The sequence below is a fragment of the Mobula hypostoma genome, chromosome 4, assembly GCF_963921235.1.
Source record: "Mobula hypostoma chromosome 4, sMobHyp1.1, whole genome shotgun sequence".
Classification (NCBI taxonomy): domain Eukaryota; kingdom Metazoa; phylum Chordata; class Chondrichthyes; order Myliobatiformes; family Myliobatidae; genus Mobula; species Mobula hypostoma.
Window position 1 is genome coordinate 61,868,193 of NC_086100.1, and position 16,179 is coordinate 61,884,371.

Sequence of the window (16,179 nt, forward strand, 5' to 3'; positions counted from 1 at the left end):
CATTGTGGGCCGAAGGACCTGTAATTGTCTATGTTCTATGTTCTATTATGCATAAATAGACAATAACTGACAAACACCAATGTGCAAAAGACAAACAGGGAAATAAATATAATACCACAAATATGAATTGTAAAGAGTCATTGAAAGAGAGTCTGTAGATCGACGAATTAGGTCAGAGCTGTGGTGAATGAATTTATCCACACCGGTTCAGGAGCCTAATGGTTGAAGGGTAATAACTGTTTCTGAACCTGGTGGTGTGGTACCCAAGGCTTCTGTACCTCCTGTCCAACAGAAAGGGGCTTTGTCTGGATAGTGAGAGTCTCTGAGGATGATGAAGTTTTTTTGTGACAGTGCTTCATGTAAATGTACCATGGTCTGAAGCCTTTTCTGTTCCTGAGTATTGGTGTTTCCATCCCAGGCTGTAAACCAGATAGGATACTCTCTACTGTGCAAGTATTGCAATTTGCCAACATTCTGGTGAGGGGCCGAATGCACGCTAACTTCTACAAAAGTACAGGTGCAGTTGTGCCTTCTTTGTGATGACACTTATGTGCCGGTCCCAGGACAGATCCTCTGCAATGTTAATGCCAGGGAATTTAAAGCTACTGACCATCTCCACCTCCATTCCCATAGAGAAGGCTGTGAGAAGGTGGGGGAATAGTGAAGGGTAGAGGTGAGGTGGAACAGGAGCTGGCAGGTGGTAGCTGCATCCAGATGATGAGGGGTGTAGTAAGCAGACGAGGGTGGGAGGAGAGTAGAAACAATATCAAAATCCAGGAGGTGATAGGTAGAATCACCTAGTTATAATTGTTAATGTAATTATTTACAACAGTAAAAACCAAAATTGCAAACGTTTGTAAATTTATTATAGCAAGTTTACTGGTGAGTAAAACAGGACATTGCTACACTGGCGTTTGGTAGAACAGGGAACAATACAGCACAATACAGGCCCTTCAGCCCACAATATTGTGTCAACCTTTTAAACTACTGCAAGATCAATCTAACCCTTCCCTCCAGCATTGCCCTCCATTTTTCTATTGTCAATGTGCTACCTCCATTCCCCTAGAGCAGCGGTCCCCAACCACCGGGCCGCAAAGCATGTGCTACCAGGCCGCGAGGACACGATATGTTTTGGCGATAGCAGTCAGCTGCACCTTTCCTCATTCCCTGTCACGCCCACTGTTGAGCTTGAATGCACTCGAGGTCACTACGCACGCGTCATCCATGTCAGCGGGGGAAGAAGATCAGCTCCCCGAGCTTGCAAATGACGGCGGGCTGAAAAGTATGTTTGACATAACATCTCTGCCGGCATTCTGGATCAAACTGAAGGCTAAATATCCTGAGATAGCCACGAAAGCACTGAAAACGTTGCTTCCATTTCCAATATATCTCTGCAATGAATGCAACGAAAACTAAATTGCAGAATAGACTGGACATAAGGAACCCCGTTCAAGTATCGCTGTCTCCCTTCATCCCTCGATCGGACCGTCTTGTTGCAGGAAAACAAGCCCAGGGCTCCCACTGATTCAGTGATATTGGTGTGTTGCAATGATTTTATATGTTCATATGGGGAAAATATGTGCTGTGTGTTTAATATCCAATCATTACTTAAAATGTTATGATGCTATTGACTTATATAACCATATAACAATTACAGCACGGAAACAGGTGATCTCAGCCCTTCTAGTCCGTGCCAAATGCTACTCTCACCTAGTCCCACCGACCTGCACTCAGCCCTGAACCTTCCATTCCTTTCCTGTCCATATACCTATCCAATTTTTCTTTAAATGATAATATTGAACCTGCCTCTACCACTTCTACTGGAAGTTCGTTCCACACTTACTTCAAGCTCTCCTGATAATTGACTTATCACTATATTCACGCGAGGAAAATATGCGCTGTGTGCTTAATATTAAATTCATTAGATAAACCCTTTTAGAAACGAAATTGAGTGTATTAGCCACTTATCACCTATATTGCGTTTGTGATTAACACCCCCTCGAACAGAATCGCCAAAAACGAATTGTAGAAAAATATCGGCACGTACATGCATGCACACATCAGGCATGCGCACTGGTCCCTACGCAAGGCTTCATGGTCATTGTAGTCTTTTTCAGGGTAAACCCAACGTATTTGACTGCTACTCTTGTTTGTTGGCAACCCTACCACCCCTAATCCCGCACCCCGCTCCCCAGTTGGCCGATCCACAAGAATATTGTCAATATGAAACCGGTCCGCAGTGTGAAAAAGGTGGAGGAACCCTGCCCTAGAGAAGCCTGTGATAAAGTGAGGGATAGCTAGCATAAAACAGTAAAGTGTAGGGGTGAAGCAAGAACTGGCAGGTGGTGGCTGCATCCAGACAATGACGGAGGAATCGTCAACAAAGTAGACAGTGCAGCAACTGATCTGGAAACATTATGCGACATAACATTACCAACATTCAAGTGTTATAGGCTAAAATTAAGCACTGCTTACCGGGTCCAATTAATTTTAATCCTCACCCTTCATTCAAATGGTATGCTAGCTAAAACTAATGACAATGCTTCAGTTGGGATAGAGATGGAAGAGAGTAGGTGGCAGATATCATAGATCCAGTGAGATCCCAGTTGGGAGATAAAGGGAATGCCAGAAGTGGGAGAGGGGGAGAAATTAAAATGGTGATCAGCTTAATGGAGAGATCGGCTTCCCAAAACTAAAATAAAAACAACTTCTTCCTTTATTTTAATGAAACATGTGCTCCAGCTGGCAAGGATGGTGTGGGAGATGCTGGACAAATGTATGACAGCAATGGGATTTCCATTTTTTCCACTTCCCATTACGAGGGGCACAGAACCACACTGTAATCATCCATCTGCGATCAGCTAAGTTAGCTCTGAGCAGGAAGTGAGCCTGACCAGGGTTAGAACCAACTCTTTCAATCATTAATTCAACTTGAATCTTAGCAAAGACATAAACAGAGGAAAAGATCATTTTCTGATCAACGTGGGATCAATAAGTGATCAACTTTTTGGAAACCCCTCACAAATCTACACAATTCTACACATACAAAGTAACTCATTAGTCCCCTGTTGCTCAATCTGTTATAAATCACAATACTGTGCTGATCTATTGCGTCAAATACGCAGGGATTGGGAAAAAGAAGTGCCTGCTGAGAACTGCCAAGTATTATTTCTAGGTGCTATCGTGCATAATACTGTAGTTATTTCAAGAGAATCTAACTAAATGTGCAATAATGTGCCTGTTGATTCCTTAATTCTGATTGATTCCTTCATTCTCATTATTTACCGGGCTTTTGTTTTAAGCATACTTTTCCACTCATGATTCTTGCACCCAAGTTATCTTTGCAAAGTATATTTTAAGAACAGATTTGTTGCCTTGTGACTTAAAACAACTCTCATTACTTTGACTCACTTTTGCAAAATATAGAGGCAGATGATGTGAATCACTCTCAAACAACGAATTTCTGCATGAATTGACACTTAAAATTAATTCTGATATTGCTTAAAAAAGTTCTAAAATCTATTACAGCATAACAACATCACAGATTTAAAAGAATAGTCTCCTGAATTTCATATAAAACAGCTGAACTTACTGAGTTACAATTACTGCAAGTCCAAACAGATCTTGTTGGTATTTTACTCAAACTGAAACACCTATGAATACCATCGAGACAATAATATGAGCTCATCTTACACAATAATCCAACACATTTCCAGAAAATAAATAAATATAATTATAACTCACCAGTAGCCTAGATGTAGCTGTCTGCTTGAGAAAATTCATTGTTTAGTATTTCATGTTTCGAAGGACCAAATCACTTTGAAGCTTTTCAGACATTAAAACAGACCTATGCTTGTTGGGACATTGATTCCAATGTTCCTTATCCAGTAGGTCTCTGTAGGTATCATATTACACTTCAACTTCTGCTTAAGTATTGTGAAGAACTGACACAGTTCTCTTTCGTTACAATCCTTATAATCAAGAATCATAACAGTAAATCTTTCTTCGTCTCATTCCACATGACTAAGAAAATAGTTTTCCGAGGTTGGAGGAAGAGAAAATAAAAGTTAAACACCTAGTATGTAGATGTTATATGAAATGATCAGAAAACAAAACATTCAGCCAGTTATATATGTCAATAGAACTGGAAACATTACAAAGCACAGGAAACTGTACTTCGATAAATTCACCATCTGCTATACTAAAATCATAAGATTAAACTTTGAAACAATAACCACCCAGAGCAAAGTGTCATACAACAAAAACCCTCCAGCTCAAAAGTCAAAGTACATTGATCAACTAGGATTGAGCCTACAAAGATTGTGAACTACAGCAATAAAATGAGAGCATAGCAGAAAAGAATCCATAACATAGAATCAATAAATTTTCACTCTGAAATTCAAGTTACATCAAACCTCAAAATTTAGTTATGCCACCTTCCATTATCATTATTCAAATAACCTTGGAGACATAGCAGGTTGGAAATAAAAATGAACAACTTTATTTCCAATCTTACCCATCATGAGAGATTAAAATTGCCAAGATTCTGCAGATGTGTGCACGTATGATTTATAAATGAACACTGTCTATAGTGAGGCCTTGGTCAGTCAGGGTCAACCATGGATGTTGCGTCTAGCCGATTAGATACGCAAGCCTGGCAGCAGAATATGGAGAGCAAGCTAGTGCCCATGTAGCCCTCTCCAGGCTTCTGTTGAACCTAAAGGAATGGCCGAGACCAATACAGTTTGGTACCAGCAGTGTCACAGGAGCTGCCAGTCAACATTGAACTCAACATAGGACTGCCTTAGGGACTCCAACTCCAGATTTTTCTCTCCGGGTTTACTCCCGAAGTCTTCCCCACGTGTGGGTATAGCCAGAAGGCAGCGAAGGTTTGAGATCAGACTTTTCCTTTGCCTCGGTGAGCTGCCAACCACGGCTGACAAGCCCCATCTGCCCAAAACTGCCTAAAAAAGTGATCACTTTTATCACTTCCCACTAGACGTGGTGCCTTTGAGCTCTAACTTTGCTCCTTCATCTGTATTCCTGTACACCAACCATTTCTTTTCCTGCCTCTCAAAATGTAGCTTTCTTTTTCCATTTAATCAAAGTAACATCAAATAAGAATGCTACGTCTATCTTCAAAACAGGGAGTCGATCACATCATACTGTGCCTTGATTACTTAATAGATTTTCTAGTAGGCATACCCTCAGGATTAAGGAAGATTTGCTGCCACACCAGTTTTGTCAGTTTTGAGACCAATGTGGGAACTGCAGACACTTCCACTGACGGGACAGGAGGTGCCTGATGGATGGGCAAGTGGCGTGCTCCTCCTGTTGTTTGCGTAGTGTTCTTTTGTACCAGGTACTCAAGGTTACTAATTCCTGAAAGCTACTTCTCCAATTTGACTAGACAAGGGCCAGAGATTTCCAAAGGTCAGTGGGGAATGCTGCATTTCTCTCTTCGAATCTTTTCCTCTGTTAGCATGTTAATCGCTTCCCACAACAGAGTCAGATGTCATCTTTGGGAGCTGGAGTCTAGCGGTGAACAATGTGCCCTGCCCAATGGGAATGACTGAATTTAGTCAGGGCCTCAATACTGAGAATGTCGATCTGGGAGCGGACACTTGATGTTTGTTGTGTTGAACCTTCTGATGAATTTTGAGAATAGTGCAGAGACAGCATTTGTAGCATCTTTTTGATGCCTTTGACTATCGCTGTTTCCAGTCTAAGTCTCAAGAGGTATGTTTGTCTATTGTATGTACACATAATTATGATCCACAGACTTCATTGCAATGATTGCCTGTCAAATGTTTGTATGCAGATTCAACACTTCCTTCTGTAATCAATTGTCTCTTATTTTGGATGAATTAAATCACCAAAAATAGATTGCCATGAAGATTTTATCAATATTTTTGTCACTAGCATAAATTAGTAATATTGGTAATATATTAAGTGACATTAAAGATTCATTTACTGCAAAGGGATATTTTCAGCCTACTGTCTGGGTACAAGAGCAGAAATGTGGATTCGACACCTGGAAACAACTTAATGAAAAGTTTGTTGCAGTTTTAATTAACGGGCAGGCGGGGGGAGTTTTTTTTCATTGAATGGGTTCCATGGTACTTTGTTTTGTGGCTGTCAATGCTGAAGACGAATCTTAAGGTTGTATACTGTGCATACATAGTCTGATAATAAATGTACTTTGAATCCTTTGAATTGTTGTGTGAAATTGTGTCATCCTGAAAGCAATGATAAAAAATAAAATTGAAAGCAAGGAAAACAGCAAGAAAACAGACAAGAAGGTATAAAGCACATGAGACTTTATTCCAATTCAAGTTCTTGGAAATGAACTGAACATTGAAAAGCCAGTGTCACTTTTGCAAATTCTGTCCCACACTTTTGTCTCAACAGTCACACTCAGGTCTTTTTCCCATGCTCTTTTAAGACCCAACAGAATTTTGTCCCTGGAGATTTTGTGTTAAAGCTGAATAATAAGTTGAAGCTTTACCATATGCAGCCAGTACAGTAGACAGTATCATAGCAACTTGTGGGGGTTGCTGTGTAGAACCAAAAGTTGTATGTAGCAAATGACGCAGTTGAAGATATCTCCAAAATTGTGACCTAGAAATATCATACCGCTGGGTTAATTGATTAAAAGATTTTAAACTACCACCATTATAAAAGTCTCCCAATTTAATTATGCCTTTCCCTTGCCATTCCTTCTGGAAGAAAGGGGACTGATCAATACACAACTTTGGATTCATCTAGATACTCGAGGCTTCATTCAAGTATGGATTAAATTTAAATAATCTGGCTAATTTATTCCAAAACAAATGCAAATGCGATATAATTGGGAGAGACCTTGCCTCAGGAGGTAACTTGATAGACAAACATTGTAATGGAGGGGTGGGAGGAAGAGCAGAACACTCAATACGATACCAAGGAGGTGCTCTCTCCGGAGGGAGAGACCAATGTGCTCAATGTTTCAGAGCAAAGGCATAGTAACAATATATTAACTTTGGCAAACCTAAGCCCCCCCCCCCTTCAACTGGCAATTGTAATTTGTTAAAGTTTAAGCGTGGGCATTTACCATTCCAAATAAAAGCCTTAGTTATTTTATCAAATTGCTTAAAATATGTGAACTGGTAACGATTTGAACAGATAATTACTCTTTGGAATTCTATTCATCTTTAAGGCACTTACTTTTCCTGACATTGACAAATACAATGATGACCATCTGTCCACATCACATGAAATTCTCTGCAATAATGGATCAAAATTTACCTTTACTAAATCCTTCATTTGAGGGGGAAAGTTAATACCTAAATGTCAAAACAATGTCAAGAGACCTGAGGGTGCGTCTTATTCAGTTTAAGATCCTACACCATTTCTATTGGACTACAGCAAGGTTACGTAGATTAGGGTTGAAAAACACCCCTGAATGCTGGCGCTATGAGACAGATAAAGAGGACTTAGTACACGCGCTCTGGTCCTGTCCCAGAATTCAAGAATTTTGGATTATGATACACAAGTATATTGGTGAAGTTTCGGGTATTCAACTCCCTTTCTGCCCTAGGCTTTTTGTCTTGGGAGACACACTTGGGTTACTTGGGGATAAACACTCTCAAAATTGGATCCAAACAAGTATAATGATAGGAAGACAAATTATACTTGGAGATTGAAGGAACTTGGTGGGGGGGGGGGGGGAGAACCATCATTTCAGGAGTGGGTCACAGAAATAGCCAAAGTGGCAGCTTTTGAACGCATGTCTTACAAACAGTTTGATAGACTGGACATCTATACACAAGAATGGGGCTAATATTTAGGTTTCCTGAGGGGGAGAATAGTGGTGAATGTGTGGTGAAGCATATTGCTGAATGGCAGCCTTTTCTGTTATTAGAGGTCAAAATAGGCACACATGGTTATTATACTGATACTTATTTCTGCCATGTTTGTTTTTATTTTATGAATAATTTTATGTTTTGTAAGCTATGATTTACATAACTCCAACACTGACTCAAGAGTTTGGGGTTAAAAAATTTTCTAGAAATAAAAGTTGAAAAAAAAATTTTAAAAAGCCAGTGCCATCTGTGTTAGAAATGCACTTTCCAATTACTGACAACAGTGACTTATCTTGTGCTCTAATAACAAACAGGAAATCTAGGACTTTCAGAGACCTTTTAAAAGGTCACAAATTATTGCAGCCATACATTTCTTGAGTGAATGCTATCAAACTCCAAAATCATTCTCAATTGATCTGTCGAATCCCCTGTTATGTCACCTATACCAATAACCTTCAGGCACTCATCCCAAAACTGTCAGAAATCAGGGACCCAAATGCAGGTGAACTCCATTTCCATAGCCATTACTCCTAAAAACATTAAAACTAACTCAGTTCTTGCTATTTGCTTACCACCTTACTGACAGTTCTCAGAAATAAAATTAACAATTTTAAAGAGATGGAAGGAACAGAAATTATACAGGTTGTATCACTTGCATAATTTAATGAATAATTTACTGATCACAAAGTATTTCCCAAAGCTCTGTTAACATCAGTACACCAAAAGTTAAATGTTATATATGCAAATCATTGTAACTGATGTTGATTTCTTCTGTTCTACAATAAAATCTTATACAATTATCTATAACAAAGCACTTTCCAATGTTAAGTTTAGATACAGGAACTTAAATAATAGATGCAATAACAGGCTGTTTCACACTCATGCCTGCTTCATTGCTCAGTAAGATCATGACCTCAGCACTATGGATCTGTGCCAGTCCCACACAGTTGATTCTAAAAATAACCGACCAAGCAACTAAGGATCACTAACCCCCAGATGAAGGAATCTCATCTTAGTCTGTAATGAAACAAATTCCTCCCAATTGTGAGCCCCTGGTCTTTGGTTCTAGACACAACCAGCAGAGGTCACATCAACCCTACATCTATCTTGCTGTACCCTGTAAAAATGTTGTTTTAATGAGACCATTTGCTACACTTACACTCTCTGAACTCGAAGGACTATTGTAGTGTAACAGAGAAAGTGCAGTGCAGGTAAACAATAAGGTGCAAGATGATAATGAGGTAGACTTCATCCTAGTAGAGGACCACTTAATAGTTTTATAATAGTAGGATAGAAACTGTCCTTGGGCCTGGTGGTAGGTGGTTTCATGTTTTTCCATCTTCTGCCCGATGGAAAAGAGCAGAAGAGGGAATGTTCAGGTTGGGTAGAGTTTTTGATTATGCTGGCAACAGGTAGTAAAGACCACAGATGGGAGGCTAGTTTCCTTGATGTGATGAGCTGTGTCCATGATTCTCTGCGGTTTTCTGCAGTCACACACAGAGCAGTTGCCATGCCAAGCTATTTTGTATCCAGAGAGAATGATTTATATGGTGCATTGATAAAAATTAGTAAAGGTTGGCGGGAACATGCAAATTTCTTTAGCTTCCTCAGGGAGTAGAGGCGTTGGCGAGCTTTCTTGGCTGTAGCATCCATATGACTGGACCAGGACAGGCTCTTGGTGATGTTCACACCTAGTAACTTGAAGCTCTCAACCTTAACACCACCATTGATGTACACAAGAACATGTGTAGCTCCCCCCCCCAACTTCCTGAAGACAATGATCAGCTCTTTTGTTTTGTTGACATTGAAGGAAAGGCTGTTGTCATGACACCATGTTACTAAACTCTCTATCACCATCTGTACTCCAGCTCATTGTCATGGGCCCACTACACTGGCATCATCTGCAAACTTGCAAATGGAGTTAGAGCAAAATGTAGCCAACAGCTGTGAGTGAACTGGGAATAGAGTAGGAGGGTTGAGGACGCAACCTTGTGGAGCACTGGTGTTTAGAATAATGGTGGCAGAAGTGGTGCTGCATATCCTTACTGATTGCAGTCTGTTGGCCAGGAATTTGAGGATCCAGTTACAAAGGGAGGTGTTGACTGCCAGGATCCAGAATTTGGTGATGTGTTTGCTTCGAATTACAATATTGCAGGCAGAGGCATAGTCAATAAATGGTCGTCTAATGTGGGCATCTTTACTGTCCAGCTGCTCCAGAGATGAGTGTAGGGCTAGAGAGGCAGCAACTGCTGCAGATCTGCTCCAGCAGGAGGTGACCTGCAGTTGGTCAACATTGTGTTACAAGAATCACCCCTCATAATAATGATCAGGGAAACACAGAGAATCTGTATTTAGCAACAAGTAACTTCATTGTCTCAACAGAAGAACATGTGAACTTATACAACTGACTGGCTTTCCTGACCTTCCATGAACAGTCAAAGAACAGAAAAAATAGAATACCATTTAAAAAGGAGTTTCTGTTGCTGGCCACATGTTCCTTGTAGCCCCATTTCAAATCCCCATGTCCGTGGGGCATCTCGCCTCCACAATAGTTGGTATTCTACAGAGTTACCAGCACACTTGAAGAGTAAGCTTTTATATTCATTCCTCACCAACTGAAATATTGCATTCCAGTGTCATTGGCTGTAGGTTATGTGTCTGCCCATTAACACCTTTTTATTGGCTCTGCTCCAGTTCAGCAAACATTTATTGCCCTCTTCCCAGTAACTAACAATTAGTAATTTATGGCTGTTTGTTCTCAATCAGCCACCAGCTGAATCATGCAGAGCAGGTTCAGACTCCAACAGTCAAAAACCTGCATATTATATGCAACCAAAGAACATCTCACAACTTTTTATTTGCAAATTATCTCTAGTCCAGCAGATTACCTGAAGCATTGTTGTGTCCTCTTTAAAACACTGATCATGCCAAACAACTTAAACTCACAAAATGAGAGCAGAGCATAGTCATAAAATGGCAGCCTCCGTCCCCAAGCACACAGCAAGAGCAAAGACAATTAGCCGCCACTGTCCTTGATTCATTTGAATTCCCTGATTTGTAGACAGTACACAAGTAGGGTCTTTCTGGCCAAACAGCTGTCAGTAAGGCTGGAGCTAATCACCAGCCTCTAGAAGTCAGAGCCATGGGTGGTAGTTGTTAAAGCACAGTACAAGTCAAATTTGCTGACATTCAGGGAAACCTCTCCAATACTTGGTACAAAGGATGTGATTGTGGATGCTAATAATATCAGCTCAAAAGCACGGCTATCAGAGTTTCTCACACTAAAGTCTTATGCCCCATCATTTTCAGCTTCTTCAATGATGCAACTTCGATCAGAAAATCAGAATTGCAGACATTTAATGTTAACTGAACAGAGTTCAATTCCACTTGGACCAATTTGTTAATGCAGCAGTCTATACCTACATCCAAGCATGGACTGAACAGTAGCAATAGTCACAGTAATCAAATGCTAATTAATGACCACTCCCAGTAAGAATCTAATGACCAGCATTTAGAATTCCTTGTCATGATACCCAAATCCTAAATAAATTAATTTAGAAAAACATATTCCATTTTCATCAGTGACTGGAAACATCACTAGACCAGTGACATAGCCTGGCTGCAAGGACAGAGACTGGGCATTCTGGTATGCACATTCAATGCTCATCTTCTCCGTGATGTTTACATCCAGCGAGAGAGGAGAAAAAGAACAGGCAAACCTCAAAACTTGGTGTGTACTGGCCTTAATTCAGAGGGTCTCTTGTGATAAAGACAACCAAAATATATTTAAAACTTTGGATTTACATCATGTAATTCCTTTATCAGCTTTCAGTGTCACACTTCTAATGCAACTCACTGATGCAAAAATTCAGTGATGGGACGAGTGAAGCTACCCCTCTGATTTAAGAGCCTGATGGTTGAAGGATCATAACTGTTCCAGAACCTGGTGGTGTGGGTCCTGAGGCTCCTGCACCTTCTGGAGGCAGCAGCGAGAAGAGAGCATGGCCAAGGTGGTAGGAGTCCTCTATGATAGATGCCACCTTCCTGCGACAGCACTCAGTGTAGATGTGCTCAATGGTGGGGAGGGCTTTACCTGTGATGGACTGAGCTGTATCCACTACTTTTGGTAGGATTTTCCATTCAAGGACATTGCTGTTTCCATACCAGGCCGTGATATAACCAGTCAATATACCCTTTACCACACATCTATAGCAGTTTGTTAAAGTTTTCGATGTCATGCCAAACCTTTGCAAACTTCTAAGGAAGTAGAGGTGCTTTCTTCATAATTGCACATGCGTGCTGGGCCCAGGACAGACCCTCTGAAATGATAACACCCGAGGAATTTAAAGTTGCTGACCCTCTCCACCTCTGATTCCCCTGATGAAGACTGGCTCACGGACTTCCGTTTCCTCCTCCTGAGTTCAATAATTGGCTCCTTGGTCTTTCTGACATTGAATTAAGAGGTTGTTGCTGTGGCACCACTCAGCCAGATTTCAATCTCCTTTCTATATGCTGATTTGTCACCACCTTTGATTCTGCCTACCACCATGGTGTCATCAGGAAACTTAAATACGGTGTTTGAGTGGTGTTTAGCCTCACAATCATAAGTATAAAGCAAGTAGAGCGGGGGCTAAGCATGCAGCCTTGTGGTGCACTTGTGCTGTTGGAGATTGTGGAGGAGAAGTTGTTGCCAATCTGAACTGACTGGGGTCTGCAAGTGAGGAAATCGAGGATCCAATTGCACAAGGTATTGAGGTCAAGGTTTTGAAGCTTATTGATTAGTTTTGAAGGCATGATAGTATTAAATGATGAGATGCAATTGATAAGGAGCATCCTGATGTATGCATCTTTGTTGTCCAGATGTTCCAGGATTGAGAGAAGTGCCAATGAAATGGCATCTGCTGTGGACCTGGTATGACGGTAGGTAAATAGGAACTGTTCCAATTCCCTTCTCAGGCAGAAGTTTATATGCTTCAACACCAACCTCTCAAAGAACTTCATCACAGTGGATGCAAGTGCTACTGAATGATAGTCACTGAGGCAGGTTACTACGTTCTTCTTAGGCACCAGTATGATTGAAGCATCCTTGAAGCATGTGGGTACCTCAGATTACTGAAGCAAGAAGTTAAAGATATTGCTGAACATTCCAACTAGCTGATCAACACAGGTCTTCAGCAACTGGTCAGATAGCCCCCATCTGGGCTGGATGCTTTTCTTGGGCTCACTCTCCCAAAAGGTGATCTCACATCAGCCTCAGAGACTGAAAGCACAGAGTCATCGAGGGCTATGGGAGTTTGTGAAGGTTCCTCCATGTTTTGATGGTCAAAGTGACTATAGAAAGCATTGAGCTCATCTAGGACCTACGCCTTTTTGTCACCTCTGTCGCTTGTAATAGCATTCGAGCCCTTCCACAGTTGTCGAGCATTATTAGTCACATTGCTGTGTGAGTAAATTGGTTCACTGATTTTGATTGATCTGACTTCAAGGGTTTTGATTATTTTTCTAGCTTTGTTTCCCGGATTTGAGTTAGCCCTGATGCCACCTCACTGTTCTTCCTGCACCATTCCACTGACATTATTGACCCTCAGCTTACTCTGTGTGATTTCCTGCCTATTCTACTGTACTTCCTGGAACCACAGAACACTACAGCACAGAAAACAGGCCATTCAGTCCTTCTAGTCTGTGCCAAAACATTATTCCGCTAGTCCCATTGACCTGCATCCCATCCACAACCCTCCAGACCTCTCCCATCCATGTACCTATCCGACTTATTCTTAAAACTTAAGAGTGAGCCTGCATTTACCACGTCAGATGGCAGCTCGTTCCACACTCCCACCACTCCCTGACTGAAGAAATTCCCCCTAATGTTCTCCCTAAACCTTTCCCCTTTCACCCTAAAGCCACATCCTCTCGTATTTATCTCTCCTAATCTAAGTGGAAAGAGCCTATTCACATTTACTCTGTCTATACCTCCCATAATTTTGTAAACCTCTATCAAATCTACCCTCATTCTTCTACGCTCCAAGGAATAAAGTCCTAACTTGTTCAATCTTTCCTTGTAACTCAACTTCTGAAGACGTGTGCTTGCAACACTGTGTGTCCGACAGAGTGATCAGCAGCACTGGGGCTCCACAGGGGACTGTCTTGTCTCCCTTTCTCTTCACCATTTACACCTTGGACTTCAACTACTGCACAGAGTCTTGTCATCTTCAGAAGTTTTCGGATGACTCTGCCATAGTTGGATGCATCAGCAAGGGAGATGAGGCTGAGTACTGGGCTACGGTAGGAAACTTCGTCACATGGTGTGAGCAGAATTATCTGCAGCTTAATGTGAAAAAGACTAAGGAGCTGGTGGTAGACCTGAGGAGAGCTACGGTACCGGTGACCCATTTCCATCCAGGGGGTCAGTGTGGACATGGTGGAGGATTACAAATACCTAGGGATACGAATTGACAATAAACTTGACTGGTCAAAGAACACTGAGGCTGTCTACAGTAAGGGTCAGAGCCGTCTCTATTTCCTGAGGAGACTGAGGTCCTTTAATATCTGCCAGATGATGCTGAGGATGTTCTATGAGTCTGTGGTGGCCAGTGCTATCATGTTTGCTGTTGTGTGCTGGGGCAGCAGGCTGAGGGTAGCAGACACCAACAGAATCAACAAACTCATTCGTAAGGCCTGTGATGTTGTGGGGATGGAACTGGACTCTCTCATGGTGGTGTCTGAAAAGAGGATGCTGTCTAAGTTGCATGCCATCTTGGTCAATGTCTCCCATCCACTACATAATGTACTGGGTGGGCACAGGAGTACATTCAGCCAGAGACTCATTCCTCCGAGATGCAGCACAGAGCGTCATAGGAAGTCATTCCTGCCTGTGGCCATCAAACTTTACAACTCCTCCCTTGGAGGGTCAGACACCCTGAGCCAATAGGCTGATCCTGGACTTATTTCATAATTTACTGGCATAATTTACATATTACTATTTATGGTTCTATTACTATTTATTATTTATGGTGCAACTGTAATGAAAACCAATTTCCCCCGGGATCAATAAAGTATAACTATGAAAAAGACCTGGCAACATCCTAGTAATTGTTCTCTGCACTCTTTCAATCTTACTGATAACCTTCCTATAGTTAGGTGACCAAAATTGTCCACTATACTCCAAATTTGGCCTCACCAATGTCTTATACAACCTCCCCATAACATCCCAACTCCTATACTCAATACTTTGATTTATGAATGCCAGGATGCCAAAAGCCTTTTTTACAATCCTATCTACCTGTGACGCCACTTTCAGGGAATTATGTATCTAAACTCCCAGATCTCTTTGTTCCTCCGCACTCCTCAGTACCCTACCATTTACTGTGTATGTCCTACATTGATTTGTCCTTCCAAAATGCATTGTCTGCATTAAATTCCATCTGCAACTTTCTGGCCCACCCCTTCAGTTGGTCCAGATCCCTCTGCAAGCTTTGAAAGCCTTCCTTGCTGTCCACAACACCTCCAATCTTAGTGTCATCAGCAAACTTGCTGATCCAATTTACCAATTATCTAGATCATTGGTATAGACAACAAACAACAATGGTCCCAGCACGGATCCTTGAGGCACACCACTTGTCACAGGCCTCCAGTCTGATAAGCAATCATCAACTAACACTCTCTGTCTTCTCCCATACAGCCAATTTCGAATCCAGTTTACAACCTCTCCATGGACACCTACTGTCTGAACCTTCTGAACTAACCTCCCATGTGGGAACTTATCAAAGGCCTTACTAAAGTCCATGTAAACAACATCTACAGCCTTTCCTTCGTCTACTTTCTTGGTAACCTCCTCGAAAAATTCTACAAGTTTCATTAAACACGATCTACCACACACAAAACCATGCTGACTATCCTTAATCAGCCCTTGGCTTTCCAAATATTTGTATATCCGATCTCTCAGAACACCTTCCAATAACTTACCTACCACTGATGTCAGGGTCACCGGCCTGTAATTACCTGGTTTACTTTTGGAGCCTTTTTTAAACAACGGAACAACATGAGCTAACCTCCAATCCTCCAGCACCATACCCGTGGCTAAGGACATTTTAAATATTTCTGCCAGGGCCCCTGCAATTTCTACACTAGTGGCTAAGGTTCGAGGAAATATCATGTCAGGCCCGGGGGATTTATCTACCTGTATTCGCGTAAGGCAGCAAGCACCTCCTCCTCTTTAATCTCATTCTTTCTTTCTTTTCAAATCTTTTTATTATTATTATCCAAAATCAACAAGAGTACATCGAAGTAGGCAACACTTACAATGTCTCAAGAAAAAAAACATTATTTTAAAGATTGAAAA

General features: G+C 41.3%; 1 protein-coding gene across 6 annotated transcripts in view; it reads right to left on the bottom strand.

The window, feature by feature from the left end:
- schip1 (schwannomin interacting protein 1) overlaps positions 1 to 16,179 on the bottom strand; it is a 212,651-nt gene that overhangs the window by 182,680 nt on the left and 13,792 nt on the right. Inside the window, exon 1 of one of the 6 annotated variants that reach the window (XM_063045858.1) lies at positions 3,745 to 4,195. The exons of the other annotated variants lie outside the window; for them this stretch is intronic. Within the exon in view, the coding sequence (XP_062901928.1) occupies positions 3,745 to 3,783 (39 nt within the window). The 5' untranslated portion in view covers positions 3,784 to 4,195. Of the gene's footprint in view, positions 1 to 3,744; positions 4,196 to 16,179 lie in introns of those variants that run through there. 6 annotated transcript variants of the gene reach the window in all.